The sequence below is a fragment of the Diadema antillarum genome, unplaced genomic scaffold (assembly GCF_040938485.1).
Source record: "Diadema antillarum isolate AM-2024a unplaced genomic scaffold, OU_Dant_1.0 scf00000029, whole genome shotgun sequence".
In the NCBI taxonomy this organism is placed as follows: Eukaryota; Metazoa; Echinodermata; class Echinoidea; order Diadematoida; family Diadematidae; genus Diadema; species Diadema antillarum.
Window position 1 is genome coordinate 6,914,246 of NW_027270918.1, and position 17,189 is coordinate 6,931,434.

At 37.7% G+C, this 17,189-nt stretch overlaps 1 protein-coding gene across 1 annotated transcript; it reads right to left on the reverse strand.

Moving 5' to 3' along the window:
• Positions 1 to 5,522: 5,522 nt before the first annotated feature.
• On the reverse strand, positions 5,523 to 15,772 carry LOC139737403 (tRNA (adenine(58)-N(1))-methyltransferase non-catalytic subunit TRM6-like). The gene is made up of 11 exons (XM_071648083.1): positions 15,604 to 15,772; positions 13,454 to 13,593; positions 12,948 to 13,051; positions 12,450 to 12,541; positions 11,805 to 11,888; positions 10,524 to 10,648; positions 9,695 to 10,149; positions 8,870 to 8,961; positions 7,735 to 7,837; positions 6,952 to 7,038; positions 5,523 to 5,686 (listed from the first exon to the last, which is right to left on the reverse strand). Exons 1-11 carry the CDS (start codon positions 15,690 to 15,692, stop codon positions 5,603 to 5,605), a joined length of 1,455 nt encoding a protein of 484 aa, XP_071504184.1. The 5' UTR covers positions 15,693 to 15,772; the 3' UTR covers positions 5,523 to 5,602.
• Positions 15,773 to 17,189: the final 1,417 nt, after the last annotated feature.

Sequence of the window (17,189 nt, forward strand, 5' to 3'; positions counted from 1 at the left end):
AAAAAACACTGGCCTCGGCTCGGACATATTTAAGAATTTCAGTAGAAAACTGTGTACAGCCTTATTACTGATTTCTATGTTAGTACACGCATAGCCAAAGAATCTTGACCGGAGTTGACCATTACCGATGGGGGTATGCTTCAATGCACATACACTGTATGATTACACTGATGGATGCTGTTCATGGTTTTTTAGTGTACTGCAGTGGCCTGTGAAAGAAGATCAATTTAATCGGACCACCTACTGGTATTTTTCCCCAGCTACCAGCGTGCACCCCCGCCCCCACCCCCCTTACTTTTTAAAAGGCATGTCCCCTTTACGGAATTCCTGGATCTGCCCCTGTTGAAATACAGGCAAACAAAGACTGTTTGGTTAAATCATTTTTTATTACTGTAGTACTTGCCACCATCTTGGGATTGACATGTTGTGATTATCTCCTTACTGTTCACAAAGGATATTATCTTTGATTGCATTTGTCAAATGTGTTAAAAGTTGTAATAACTAATCACTTGTTTGTAATAACATATGTCACAGTATTGGATACAGTAATGTAATAACGTTACATTATTAAATAATGAAACTCGAATCTTTGATTACACAGAGCATCTCAACCAGTGTAAAAATGACCACTGCATAGTAACATCTGTTTTCTGAATGGCAGTACTGCACAAGTGTAGCAGAAATTGGGAGAAAATAACATACCGGTACTGTCAATTGTGCATGAGTTGATGTTATTCAGCGTGGAGAAAAGCTTTAACATGGGCAAGATTTAACTGTTATTAGCAAATACTTTTCTACAATGTTATTGTGGTCTGAGAATTTACTTCAAAACTGGGCAGAAGTTTGATTTTTGACACTTCTAACTTTGTGCATGCTTTGTGTGTGTGTGTGTGTGTGTGTATGTATGTTAGAAATAGACATGTGCAGTACAGTATGTGTATAGGAGTAATATGGCCTGTGTATAATCTTATAAAGTAATTTTAACTACTCCATTTATTTGTATCTCCACGTACAATATTGTAAAATAGGATTATGCTTAATTACAGTACTCTCCGCGTAATCGGGTATCGCTTAAACGGGTACTCCAGTTAATTGGGTAGTAAATTCAAAATCAGTTCCAATGCACATTCAAATTACTTGATAATCGGGTTGCCTCTCCGCATAAACGGGTAAATAATTGTCTTCTAATCTAATTTCTACCCACATTTTATTGCAGATGTAACACTAAGAAATCATGAATGTCAAATTTTCCATGGCTAATCGCATTCTCTGCTCACTTTGCAAAGAAGACTGATCATTCGGGGAGTGATTAAACATGAAAACACATGTACACTTGTACAAGTACCAACTTGCCACACGGAAACGAACATTAGGCCTGCACATGTAACTGGCACTCACAATTGCAGACATACAGGAGTTGACAACACTTGCGCTCATCCTGTGCTCCGCAGCAACATTCACAATGCGAGAAGTTTGCAACGAGAATCAGGCCATGCACCAGCTCCATAATTTTGCTTTTTCCCGGTCACTTCTCAAAAAGTAACCCGACGTTCTACGTGACTAGTGCACGAAAAGAGATGTGTTCATTTCGGAAAACGCCTGCATGTTAGCAAAGAGCCTATAGTCAAACGACAAAGTTTTCTGAAGACATATTTGTCCATAAAATGAGTGTAAATTATTGTTCGTGACTGAGCAGGTGTAAGGTACAGCTGTATGTATAATGTGCCGTGCAGGCATACAGTGTAGGTGTTTGGTGCAGTGGAAAATGCATGTACACACACATTGGGTATGTCAATTGTGAGTGAGACGTGTTCTTCTGTTAATCGGCTACTCCGCTTAATCGGGTAAGAAACGCTCTGCTCGAGCCTACCCGATTATGCGGAGAGTACTGTACTAGTATTTGAAGTGCAATTTCTATACATGTTAAAATGCACACAGTGGTTGTAAAGAATAAACTGCACATGAAGTTGACACAATGTACACAATTTATGTAACTTCGTCTGTAAGCAATCCAAAGTCATCCATATTTTGCAAAAATATGTGTACTGTATGTTTGAGATTTAGCATTCATATTTGTAACTGTTTAGATGATTTATATTAAAACCAGAACACATTATTTCATTGGCTGGTCTGACTTTCTTTGCAAGCCTAATTGAATTGCATGGTGTACTAACTGTATGGAAAGTCTTCATTGCAGATTAATGCATTCAAAGCCATATATATATATATATATATATATATATATATATATATATATAATTGCTATATATATATATACATGTATATATATTACATACATATATATTAGTATATATAATATATATATACATACAAGTATATATACACACACACTCATTGTACAGTTATAAAATTACAATTTTCTTGACCAAATGCAATTGTAATTCTCATAACATCTTCACAGAATAACTCAATCACCACCACAGAGTTTTACATATTTTATTCTGTACAGTGTTGTATATGCAACCCTCATAACAGAGTAACATTTTATTTTTATAGTTGTACTTGTAATGGTAAAGCCATTTCACACTGTACAGAGGGGCTGGCATCTTCTGCACATGCGCCATGTCTCGCTCAAAAAGTCTCAGCTCTTTTTTAGTAGGTGGAATTACCCCTTGGTAAAGAATTCCGCTTCAGTTTGATTTTCAGACTTTATTTTGAACATCTATAAATTGGTCATACTGCGTACACTGTATGTACCGAGTTTTAAAATTTATAGTGATTGCGATGAGGAATAATAATGTTTTAAAATTCATAACAAATCACAAAAAATGAGGATGATGACAGCAGCTTCACTTAAGAATGCATGATTGGATGTTCAAGGAAGCACAACAAAAGAAAGCATGCATAGATTCTACACAGGTGAAATTGTCAAGTGGTATGGCGATGGAATTACATTGCTTCATTACTGGAATATGAGAGCCTCTATGGCATCCACATCCTTGTTCAGTGTATAGTGTATTTGTTTTGGGTTTTTTAGAGCATAGGTTTATGTGTTCACAGTCAACAATTCCACAAATCTATACATGGCACTATTGGTATATGTATTACATAATGAGAAATTAGGAAAATTGTCTGGAATTCCTCTCTAAGTAAGTTAAATATACGGGGAGCAAAGTAAATGCTTTGAGTTTGATTGCTCTTGTTCACCTTTGTGCATGGTAGACCTTTCATTCACATAAAGCTAAAGGCTTATGATAAGCTTCTACAGTAGAGGATCAAACTCACTGAAGATTTGATCTGCACTTTATCAATAGCATTTTTTCTGTTTAATGTGACTGCAATACAAAGTACATGTATGTGCAATCATAACAATTCTTCTTGCTCAGAGCAAAATCACTGTCTTAAGGCATACTTTGTGACTGAATTTTGCTGGAATACCATTTCTGTAGCTTTTCAGAGATAGGATGAGATATCTGTATTACAGTATGTAATTTCTCCCATTCATTCAAAGACAAAGCACACCTATGGTGTGCTGGCCTTTTAACCCGTTGAGGACGATTTGATTTTGCTACAACACGCGTTTCCCATAGAGACCTGCCCAAGTATACTCGGGACTCGTCCGCAATGGGTTAATACCATCTTATATTTAATCTAAAAAGATACAAAATATGATCAATAACTCAAATTGGATCCATCTTAAGTCTACACATATATATAGAATATATAGATGTTCTGATTGTTGCCAACAGTATATTGAACTTTCATAGACACTGCACATGGTTGAAATGCTCTATTGCTATCTCTTGAGATTGCTCACATTTCAGTTGCTAGCCAGTGCTTTTGTAACAAAGTTACCTATACTGGCAAAGTATTGTTTACAGTGGTTATCTATGGCACAGCTTCCAATACAAAAACAACCCCCCCCAAAAAAAAAAAAAATAAATAAATAAATAAATAAATAAATAAAAAATAAAAAATAAATAAAAAAATAAAAAAATAAATAAAATAAAATAAAATAAAACAAAAACTGAATCAGACATGGTCAATTTTGTCTTTAATAGCGACCACCTGCCATATACAACTACTAAAAACAATTCCCTCTGAGAGAAAAAAGCATGTTAAAAAACCTGTCTACAAATGGCCACTTTTTTCGTCTCCCTTGGGTGGCCACTATAGACAGTTTTAACTGTATAAAAATTGAAACAAATTTTCCAATCCTGGGGACCTCGTTCACCAAAAGTGCAATAATTGGCCAGTGTGCTGTCAGAGTCCCAAGTCATATTTGTGTTAACCAAGGTGTGAGTCTTGATTGGAAATTCGCTTTCCTTCGAAAGTCTCATCCAAGTTGACTTCACTGTAACTTCTGAACTCTTTTCTATGTACTCTTTTCTCCATACACTCTAAAACGAGATTGATTCTTCCCCCCCCCCCAAAAAAAAGAAGAAAACACAATGACCACTGACACCAAACCGTTTATTACATTACCTCCTTATTTTCATCAATTTGGTGAAATTTTACAAAGCCATTATGTGAATGTGCATGTAAATTGATAGTGGAAAACTAAACCCCAGCTATTTCCTGGTAGTGACGAGTTAGGATGTTGAGACGTGAGCTGACATTATATCAACATAGTTTTGTGTCACAAATACTTGTACATGTACGAAATCTTTTATCTTCATAGCACTCCATTCAAATGCATAACACTAGTAACTCTGTGAGCATCTCATTACACAAGCTGGTCAATTGGAAACCTCCACTAAAATGAATTATACTGAGAATTATACGCTTTTAATACTCGGGGCTGGCCCTTCAGCATTTTCACTGATCTCCAAGAGGGCCCTGATATTAATACTACCCAACAGCATTGCCAGGAACTCGTCTTCACACCCTGGGTGAAGACGGACATTATGGGCACATCTCATCCACAGATGTAGGCACCATGTAGGATAGGAACCCTGGACACTGTCTGTGAGAGCCCAGATACTTGTCCATTACACCATTGAACTCCTGCCATCCCATGTAATGTGAGCTCATCAGCATTGCTTCAACACACAGTCAAAGTAAATACGATGTTTGTTGATTTGTTTGTTTGTTTTTTTCTGAGGGGATCACTTCAAAGACAGGATCTCTCAAAGTCTTTTTAGTAGGTGTTACCACAAGGTATGACTTCAATCAATGTGACCTTATCTTTTTAAGAACAAACCTGGTAGTCATCCTATTTTCAACCGTTGTTTCATATTAATACCAGGGTCCTATTTCATAAAACTTGTTATCAGTAACAACTGTGATATTTCTATGACTAATTTGTTCTCGGCCAATCAGATGCAAGGATTTCAGTAGCTTGTAACAACTATCGTAACTTGTTATTGATAACAAGTTTTATGAAACAGGGCCCAGGTCAAGCCTTCCATCAAGACACATGCTCTTGTACAAATGCATAGCGCAAAATTTGTGCAAAGTTACTGACAATATATGTTGAGAAACAGATTCATGCTTTAAGAAAAGTTTAAAACCAGACTTTAGGAGACTGTCTGAATCCAAGGCAAAGTGTCCCCCTTTTGTCACGACCATGTAGAACGCAGGGTACCATGCTATGTGCCGGTGTTATCCAGACACGAGTTGCATTAATTTTTCAGTACTTTCATTTCCCAACGACAATTCCGGTCAGAAGATATCCTCCGGTGCCGCTCATGTTGATCATGGGATGAGTCCTGTCTGGTAGCACCTACATCAGAGCAAATAAAACAAATTATGGTGAAATCATTCAGTGTCAGTGATATGATCCACTCTCAATGATTAATTCAAGGCTACAAACAGAGCATTCTAGTCTTGATAATGGACAGCTATTCTCATTTATGTTGAAAATATAGACCTGAAATTTGTGCAGACTTGCACTTCCATAGGTATTTGGCTGAATACATGGCAATGCATCAAACCTCTTATGCAGTATCAAACAAAGCAATGTTACCTATAGTACTTCAAAATAGAAAGAGTTCAGTTCAAGAACATATGTGACCCTGCACCTCAAAACAAACAAAAAGCCGCTAGACATGAATTTGTAGTTAAGACCATATTCTGAAAGAGCAGACTTTAAGCTTTAAAATGATGTATAATTCAAATCAAATGGACTCTCCTAACCTATCTAAATATTGGAAAGAAAGCACAAACTCAGGAAAAGTGTGAACTGAGAAAAGAGGCTCTGAAGTACAGTGTCTATTCAAGCACTTAATCTTTACCAAACCGTGCTGGCTGTGCGATGAATGGGACAAAAAACAGGAAGTAAACCACCAGAGTAACGACAATGAAGGGATTATCAGATTAAACTGAAATTAAGCATGCCTCATTAACACATTCTGTCCATAATTAATGCCAACTTTCAAAGCAGTAGCACTATCGTTTCAAAAGTTATTAGAGTTGAAAGTGAAGAGTGTGGACAAGGTTTTTCAGAAATGAAAAAGGGATTCTAAAGGCACATCTAATTACACTATTCTACCAAAAATGTTTGAGATAAACTGCTAGAAAAACACACTTTCCTGCCCGTTTTATGATACCAAATTTTAGCATAATGTAAAAGAAGACCCGCTCTTTCAGAAAATATGAAAAAGTCTAGTTTGGCTAGGTTGACCCATTTCACTTATTTTCAGTCCTCACGCAAAATCAATGTGTGCGACTTTATGTTCGTTTTGAGGTGCACGGTCACATATAATACTACTGCCACATTTTTTTTTTTGCCTCAAAAGTTTTCATCACTGACATGTGAGCATAGTGCAAATATGCACTTAAGATTCATGAATATGCGCATTTTGGTGTAGACCTTTCTTCTAAGTGGCAATTATTCGGCACGTAAATCATACACTTATGCATGTTTGAGGCATTATCAGTCCCAACAGTCTGCTACCAGGGGGTTCCTAATTTCTTAGGATACTAGAAGGGTACTCTTCATCGATTGATTGATGCACTGAGCACAGAGTGATAGGGTAAGGATGATACCTGGTAATCCCTCAGCCAAGTTTCTGTCAGCCTGATGTTGATGACGCCACCTCGATCCCGCAGCTTGACATAGCAATCCACCAGGGGCTGAACCAGAGGAGACAAGGCAGACGTGTAACATAAATACAAGGGACTTCCATCGTAACAAATATCTTGGTAGATAGTATTGCTTTGTGGCAAGATCAAAACTGAACTTTGGGCAAGAAAAATTGCTTTCTTTTAGCAGGATTTTGTTGTATTTTCATTCTTTACTATGAGAGTCATCTGAAAAAGAGAAGTATTTGATGCACTCTGACAGAATTCAAGATAAGATAGAGATTACGTTGTGCAGTAATTAACCCCCTGAAGACTAGTCCAGAGTATAACTCAGGCTCATGGGAAACGCGTGTCGCAGCAAAATCAGCTCCTCGTCAACAGATTAAATCAAAACTAGACACATCACATGATACTATATCAGGTTCATAGTCTGCATTATTCTATTGCCTTTTAGACATACAAACCAAGACAAAATTCTGACTGTACTACACTGTAACATTTTAGTGTAATAAAAAAACAACAGCAATAAAAAAGGAGGTATTGATAATCAGATTTGTTCAATGTTACTTTTATTCTTTTTTGAGATGCTAATGAAAAGTCACTGCTTTCATGTGCATCCAAATCGTCTATTGCATAGATCACACAAGGCCTTACAGTCATTATATATCTCATGTTCCAACACTCAGAACCTAGTAACTCCACATACAACATACAAAGTGGTTAGGATAGCACAAACTTAGAACTCACCTCTTTGAAGGGAGAGTACACAGCAAACGGTCTGGACAGGGCCAGGAAGTCAATGAGTGCCATCAGCAGTTCAGCAGGATGGAATTTGCAGACAAGTAAAAGCCTGGTGAAAAAAAAAAAATGTATTCATGTACATAGGCTTAACAAAAAACAGACATTCACTGATATTTGCAAAACACTTCTTGTTTAAAAGCAAAATGTAATCAATATCTATTGACTGTGTTTCCTTCTATTTTTAGGGGCATATCATGTTTTGAAGTAAGCTCAATAAAATCTAACAGTGCAATACAACCTTCATAATTGAGGAACTTAGAATGTTGCTCAAAACTTTACAAATCACTTCTTCTTCTTCTTCTTCTTTTTTTTGGGGGGTGTTCATTGTTATTTACAATTACTTGAGAATAAATAATACATGAGAGATATAGGAGTTGAACAAGAAAGAGGGCTACAAAAAATAAACCATAGAGCACCCTGGAAGATGAGTTTTTAGAATTTCCAATGATCACTATGTCTTGATGATGTATTAAATACAGTGTATTTTCAGTTGCAAAGGCCATCATATGACTCATGTGACATATGTCATTACAATAGCTTTTCTTAAAGGTACTAGCCCACATTTGCAAACCCACGAAAATCAAAACTGCATAAAACAGGTCCAATATGACTTCAAGTACAAGTTATAACAGTAACATACCTCACCTGTTGCTCTTTGTCTATACCATTCGATAAAAGAGAGAAAAATCATCGTTTTAGAATCAATTTTCAAACCGGGTCAACCCGACCCTAAATCGAATTACGAGCGCGGGCTAGCTACGTACATGAACTTACACATGTATCGCATGCATGTAGTACGTGCGTGGACCGGAGCTAGCGAGCGTTTTTATACGCATGCATACAGTGCATTTTCATTTATTTTTATGAAAGTAATGGACTAATTGGAACGAAATTTTGCACAGGTGTTACTGCAATCATACCCAAACTCCATGCTAACTATGAGACCAATTGCTGCAGGTTTACAAATGTGGGCTAATACCTTAAAGACAGATTTTCCTGCAATGTGCTTAATGCCTGATTGTATGAATTGTACGCTCAATAGACCATCACTACATACTGCCAATTCATTGGAATTACTTACGTGTCCATATTTCTCTTCAAAAGCAAGTCCTTCATTTTTGTCATGGCTTCAAGTCTTCTTCTCCTCCTCTCCAACTTCATCTCATCTTCAACCTACATAGCACATTGAAAAGGTTAGATGAAATTTGCAGCAGATTTAAACAGAGTAAGAAATAAGTTTATTTGCCTTGCTCAAAGATCCATTTTGTGATGGAAATCAATGCATTGGGCTATGCACTAAAATTTGATTTATCCAAGATTCATGACACAACCTCTAGATTCTCAATCAATTTAATAGTTACATTGTATTTTGACTCAGAACATTTCTGGGCCATGTTTACATAGATGTAAATAAAGCAAGTTATGATTATCGATTTATACATGGAAATCTCTTTACTAATGAAGGAAACAAATAATGAACTCTTTAATTATGACTTGAAACGCATCTTGGCTTTCCCTATAGTAGAGTGCAGACACAAGTAAACAACAATAACAGCAAAATCATAATTCATAAATTTGGATATATATGCAGTCAATAAAGTTATGGACACTTCAAAAGCAGAATCACTGCAATACTACGACATATGAAATCATGCATGCAGATTTAATTGATCTCCCTTCCACATGGTCATATACTAATCAAGCAAATGACATGCAAGGAATCAACAGGGATGAAAATTAAGACAAACAAGTTCTACAAAATGTTTTTGTGTTTCATTGCTGAAGAATACCTCAAAGCAGATGAAACTCTGTATAAGTGTCAATCTCTATTTTTCTCAATCAAACTTCAAATTGTAAGTCATTCTCTGATTAACTTAGTGATACAATCTCATCGACAAATACCTACCCTGTGTGGGTGGCTCTTCTTGGCCGATGATTCTGTCTTCACTTCATCATCTTTGTCTTCCGGTGAAGAGGAATTCTCATCATCCACCCCTTCACAGCTGGCGTCCATCATCCCCGCATCTTTTGACGATGCTGGAACGGAAGAACTGACTGCATCCTCAGCAAGAGATGGAATCCTACCCTCAGCAGAGTCAACTTCTGCCTCATCCCGTGTCCTCTCTGCAGCATCTGTTTCCATAGCAACAGAGCCTGCATCATCATCATCAACCACACCCACAACACTCTGCCCAGTCCTTTCCTCCTCTTCACCAGTGGTGTCCTTAAGGAGGTGTTGATACACATCCTTGAGAGGAAACGTGTGCAAGACATCTCTGGATTGCTTGGAAAAGTTGTATGCATTGAAAGCTGTGTGTGCTGGGAAGTCCTCTGAGTGAAACTGTACAATGCTTCCATTTCCTGAAAAGAGCATGAAAAAAAAAGAACCATATAATTAGATAAAACATGCAAGGCAGGAAATGATGATTATTTATGGTCTAATATCTTAAAGAAAATGTGGGAACAAGGTTATATAGGGATGAAAATATTTGACTAATCACTTTTTTGTATTTGGCAAATTTCATCATTTATAATTTGGTGAATGATGGTGTTTAATAGTACCAAATCTATTGTGTCCCCAATATTTTGCCTGTCTCTTGTTTTCACAATAGTTTAGCAATATGCAAAATATTGAGAAACGTTCAAATAATGAAATCTACTATGTTTAGAGAAAGGAGGAATTTCTCCCATGTGACCATGTATGATTCAAATTGACTGACATCTAAGTTACTCACCAGCTAATCTCTCTACAACTGCACCAACCAGGAGACCCTGGCAATGCTCAGCCATCATCACCTTGCTACCTGATTGGATGTTTGTGGCCGACAGAATCTGGGCTAGCGTGTCTATGCGAAGTTGTCTGCATGAAATCAAGTTCAGCGGAGTGGTGAGTGTATGTCAGAGGGCTGGTCATAATCAATGCATGTCTGTCAGCTCTGCTTAGTTTTATACACACAGGAAAGATGAGATGAGAAACATTGACAATGTGTACATCATGAGAGACTGATAATTCTTGAAATCTTTTTGAGGGAAGTACACTGTGTTTAAATCAAAGTGGCTCTGAATTTGGACAACTGGCAGAATGTTTTATCTATTTTTTTATTTTGTTCAGGCTTTCAAGCGGGATAACGTAAAAAAGTAGGAATAAAGTAGGAACAAAATCTCTAAAAAAGTAGGAAAAAGTAGGACATAAAAGGGAAAAAGTAGGGCATTATAGAAAAAAAAAAGTAGGAGTAAGTCAGGACATGTGCAGGCTTTTTGGAGTAGTTTTCGTCGATACTCACCAGAACTCTTGATGTTATATGTAAATCTTAATTTGAACTCACATACCTGCTGCCTCAGCTTCACTTTTGCTCCTGGGAGAGCCTGGTAATTTTGAGCGATGATGGGAGCTGGTTGAGCACTGCTCCAAGTCCTAGGCTGCAATATCAGTGGGATCAATCACATCTGCACAGGAGCAAAAGCTGAGGCTGGCAGCAGTCTTGTGGTTGATTGGTGTGTGATATCCCTCTTTCATGCTGAAGAGGCTCTCCCCACTAGTAAGAATCTGCAACTAGAGTCTACTCATCATTTCTGAATATAACTTATTCAAGTAGCCTTGCACATTTTTTTTTTTTTGCGGGGTTTTTCACCATAAAAGTAGGAAAAAGTAGGAAAAAGCAGGATTTTCAGCAAAAAAGTAGGAAAAGTAGGGACAGCAGTAAAAAAAAGTAGGAAAACGTACGAAAAGTAGGGCCACTTGAAAGCCTGTTTGTTTATCTATTTATTTATTTTTTTTTTTTTTTGGGGGGGGGGGGATGTGGTGGAGGGGCTAGTGGAGGTTGTGGAAATAAATGCTCGTCTCATTTAGTTACAAATACAGGATATCTCCTGCAAACATATCCAAAGCCTTATATTGTACATCATTTGTGACACAAAGAGTAGTGTTGAACAACAGAAATCTTTTCATTACTACTCAATAATAAAATAATGCAGACAATTACATAGATAAGGAAGTTTTATTGATGAAAACTCACATATGTTTGGAAGGAGCTTTGTTGAAATATAGTTGACATAGAAGGCGCGTGCTTGGTCGCAGAACAACAAACCTCATAATATGCCTGCAGAAAAAAAGAAGAAGAAAGAAACATAGTTATCCAATATACATGCACAAACTGATATCATACCACACTCAGGGACATGACATGATATGGGTCTCATTTCTGTGAAATATTTTTCTCACTATACAACAAAAAGAGTCAGTGCACTGGAACTGGTACCTAGAAGACATACAACACATCTACACTTGTAGGTGCTTTGTAAACATTTAGTTTAAGGATGCACAAGAGTCTTTGTTGCTTATCCGAGCAGGAAGTAAGTCACTTATTTTGCACATTGGTGAAGAACCACAAAGCTGGTGTCATAAAGACCACACTTAGACAGTATTGTTATGACAATTATTTAAACGGTAAACTTTTGGATATATTCAGATCAAAAGACTCCCAATTCCATAAAATGCAGTTATCAAAGAGCTTTCCCAAAATTCAAAGTTCAGTCACTGTGACCACAAGAAGGAAAATTATAGAATACATGATACATCATGCCTTTTAAATCACAACAAAAGTTGAACTCAAATGAACTGGCTCTCAAGAATGGTGAAGAAACTGTATATGGGTACTCACTTATCTTGTTTCTTCTTCAGATACTTTGCCTTTGAGAAGACTGTTCTCTCATTGAAACTGGAACTATTTTCAACCAGATGATCGATAATTTCCTGAAAACAAAGAAACAGTGCGTACAATAATCAGTACATCAAGCAAATCAAAAGAGTAGTATCTAACTTGTTGAGGATGGGCTGATTTTGCTACAACACGCATTTCCCATAGACACCTGCCTGAATATACTCCAGACATGTCTTCCACAGGTTAAAGACAAACATCAATAACAACCATTATGCAATACACTCTACTGTAAAAACAATTCATTATAAGGTATTTCAAATTATGTTACTTTCCTCATTGCAATCCTATTGTAAGTTTACAATGAACATAATATGTTTGTTATCGATATTCTCCCTCATACTCTCTTCAAGTGTCAAGGCACATTTCCTGTTTCATAATCAAAATACTTTATCCTATCAACAATGTGCATAGTTTTCTTTCATTCGTCTATATACTTACCTGACCAGTTTTCCCTTGCTCCTTCAGGTTTGTGATGTCTTCTTTGCCAAGCTTCTGTGAAGTCATGTCATCAACGATAGCCCTGTTATCTGCACCTCCTTCATCTGGCATAAAAGTCAACAGAAGACAAACACACATCATGAACATTTAAAGTAAGACACATGACACAAGACATAGGAAACAACATAAACAAACATCGGATGTCACTCAAATGTACTTACTGTAGCAACCCATGGTGTACATTATCACATTCAAGTACATTGATACTGGTACACATAATGAACAGATTATAAATCCATATCATTTTTGTCAACAAAAAACTGAGCAGTTAGTGGAAATGATTGCTTTGTTTTGCTTTTCATTTATTCTAACTGAGAACTATAGTTTAACATGCACATGTCATTCTTTATGTGTTAGTGCACAATTTTGGGTGCATACAAGTAATTGTACGTGTGTGAAAGGTACAGATCAACAATATATTTATATGTGAAACAATTTATGCTTACCTATTTTTCCGGCAATGTCATGTGACTCTTTTTCACCCGATACTGGCACCAACCCACGACCCTGGAGTTCCCATGATGATCCATAGGGATGGCCAATGATGGGGTCCAAGGCAAAGTGTCTTTTGTCAAGGAAGACTTTGCTGCAAACATATATTGTAGACAATTACACGAGCATTTTACCACTGCTCATCAATTCAAATTCAAAGGTTAAGATTAGTCTGACAGTTAGCATTCTTCTATGCATCATAAAAAAAAGGTAAAGTACTGGTAATGAAGACATATCAGCACTAATGTACTTTCATATCCATGTAGATATCTCAAATTTCACTTTACTAACTTGCACCAAAATAATACGATAGCTTATTTCTAATTACTAACATGAATATGAAACAAATTGGTTGTTGGAAACCGTCAATATCAATGTCAACTTTCACATCCTTGGTCAAAACCAACTCACTCTTTGCGAGAGATCGCGGCACACACTGCTTGCACAATCTAAAACTGATACCCCGGTCACACAGCACTCTACATCAAAATCACGTACAAAAAGTTATGAATAATGAAAATCTGGTGGACGTGGTCATAAGTGGTGATTTATTGGTCAATTTTGGTTTGGCCATGCTTTGTACGGGGTATGGCCGTAAGAGGCTGTTCCACTGCTGAAGCACTGCCTAAGTACGGCTAACCACGTCCAGCCACGTGTATATATGCGGAAAAATCATTTAGTCAGCGACATGACGCTAAGGACATGCTATTTCCAGTGATACCAACGCGTAAGACGCGTCAGATGACCATGCTCTGCTTGATAAATTTTCGCGTCTTACCGCGTCTCCCCAAGTTTTAATCACTGCTGGAACACGGATTATCACGTGTGTTTCACGTGTGTAGCACATCTTTACCATGTGTGCCACCTGTGGTTGTCCGCGGAGTAAAATTTTGAGCAGTTGTAAACTTTTTACCGCATCCGACGCCGTTCCGATTTTTCTCTGCGTCCTGCCACGTCTATACAGCTGTAAATCGACCGTAGCTTGTCTTAAACTCGAAATCAACGCGAACAACATCGTCTGCTTCACGGGAAACCACTTTTAGACGGTTTTGGCCGTGATTATTCTAAAGCTGTAAAGCGCTGTGTGACCGGGGCTTGAAGTTAGCTAATATCATGCCAACGGGCACTCCATGTGGGAACTAAAAATCAATGTGCAATGACTGATTGACGCAAGTTAAAGGAAGTGTGTTATTGAGTAATACAAATACGCATGTCTATCTGTCTGTCTTTCTCTATGTCTGTGTCTGAGAACTGCATTTCTCATCCGACTTCTTGCAACTTGCCATAAATCATTTGTTCATTGATTTTGTTTGTTTTTTTTGCTCCTGGTAATTTGAAATATTCTGACAGAGCACTTCAGATTTCGACTGTGCAGGCTATGATCTCTTGCAAAGAGCAAGATCAAAGATGTTTTGAGCAATGACATGAAAGTCAACGTCGATATCAACGCTTCCTAATGACCAATTTGGTTCAAATTTACACGAGTGATTAGAAATAAGTTATCAAGTACATTCTTCTGTGATTTTGGTGCAATTTGGATTTCTGGAATCCGAGATATCAACATGCCACATGGATATGAAAGTACTGGTATTTACATTAGTCCTGACAAGAGTCTATTAAACACAAGTCATTTAAACTTTTAGATTGGAAAATATAGGTCTATTGATAGTAGACTAGTGTAGGTCTACTCTAAGACCTATTCAACAATTTGCAATTGAAGTTCATGACATGCAGTACCCAGTCGGTCGGCAGTAGTAAACTACAAGTCACTGAAAGGGCCAAACTAAAATTACTGTAAAGTGTAATTAAATTTTAATACCAATCGTTAGTAGTAGATCTAAATTTAATGGCACGAAGATGATTAAACTATTGCATGTATGTGAACATAATATTCTACTGCAGTGGTAAGATATTGAGTATTTTGTCTATGCAGTGGCAATCGGCAATCATGCACTTTCGTATTTAGGCACTTTAGTATTTATGGCCCACAACCACAAGTTGGTTGTGGTCACTATCCATAAGTTTACCATGAACAGCACAATATTATGTATATGGGACTGAGATGAGCACCAGGCTAGGGGGAGAGTACTCGAATGTTACTCACTTTTTTCGTAATACTTTGTAGACTTTCATGTTTTTCCCTTTCTGAAGTATGACATTGGCACCTTCGGTTATAGTATCCCGGTTATCCATGTTTCATATGAATGATCTTCTTCAATACACCGTCCCATCGATCGATTTCCTTGACTTTTATTCTATAAGCCACATGGCACACATAGACTCGACACCGGACTGCTCAGCATTTTCTACGTGCATATATAACATGCGCACGGGGCCGGGGTGTAGCTGCCGCTTCACCTGACGATTGCAGTACATGTACAAGTTTATACCAGAGGTGAAGAGTTTCGGCTGAGATAGGGTTCAAAGTTTCCAACGTGTTTTGATGATGATTTTTCGAGATAATGACAAACCTGTTATGAAATATGAAAAAGCATATAATTCTGTGAGGAATTCAAAGTTTACTTAGTAACGAAAATTGGTTTGATATGGCTGACATACACTGGCGTAGCCAGGGGGGGGGGGGGGGGGCGATGGGGGCGATCGCCCCCCCCCCCCCCCCCCTAAGATTTGGACCGGGGATTTGGGAGGCGGAAAAAAAAAATGCGTGTATACTGTATGCATGCACATGAAGCGGGTCTCCTTTGCAACCTTTCATCAAATAAGATATTTTTTTGAATATTTCACTCAAAGTGTGCACCAGATCGTTGAATTTCAATTCAAAATATGCAAAATCTCTCGTGCTTGGGAGGGGGTATCCCCCTCCCAAACCCTCCCCCTCTGTGCCTCTTTCCCTAGCTTAGTACACTTTTTAGATTTACAAAAAAATTATGAATAATTCTGAGTGCACAAGACTTATCACATACCTTCCAAAAACTCAAGGTTCCCTCATGTATAAGGGGAATTTCCCCTTTATATCGACCCTTTCCTCCCTCAGTCCCCTCCCCCATCAGGTTTTTTTTTTTTTTTTTGATTTCCCAAATGTTGATTCCATCAAATATGCGTATACGAGATATCTCAATTTCAACCTTAAAAAGGCAAAAGCTCCATCGGAAGGGAAAGGTGGAGATAACACTCGTCCACGCCTTCTCCCTGCTCACCCGCCCCTCCTCCCCCCCCCCCCTTCCGCCATGCATAGAAGTAGACTGTGGCTATACCCAGATCGCTTTATTTCAATTCTAAAAACGCAAAAGCTCCGCGAGCGGGAGGCGGAATTCCCCTTCCCCTAAGCTCTACCTCACTAGACTTTATACACTGACACACAGATGGTGCACATTCGGAATAAGAGCTAAATTCCGTGATTTTAACACTTCGATGAAAAAGTATTGCACCAAAAATTTGCACCAGATCGCTGAATTTCAGGTCTGAAAACGCAAAATCCCCTTCGTGTGGGAGGGGATATGCCCCTATCTACAACCTCCTGTGCACGCTTTTTCTGTTTGATTGCTGAACAGACAGCGTTCATGATATTCAGTGTAAGAATTAATACAAGAAGTGTATTTAAATATAGGCCAATTGTTCAATGATAATCTACATCAAAATATACTGCAACCTTAAACAAGTGGGACTGTTTCAACTCGTTAAAACACGCAAAAGCATGCATCAAGTTGCACCATTTGCAACATCAAAATG

Bases quoted from the DNA above. Each gene is read 5' to 3' on its own strand.
- LOC139737403 (XM_071648083.1), bottom strand. From the start codon at position 15,692: ATGGATAACCGGGATACTATAACCGAAGGTGCCAATGTCATACTTCAG. The intron at 13,052-13,453 runs GTAAGCATAAAT...CTTTTATGCCAG, and splicing joins TGACATTGCCGGAAAAATAG to ATGAAGGAGGTGCAGATAAC. The intron at 8,962-9,694 runs GTAGGTATTTGT...TGTGCTATGTAG, and splicing joins AGAAGAGCCACCCACACAGG to GTTGAAGATGAGATGAAGTT.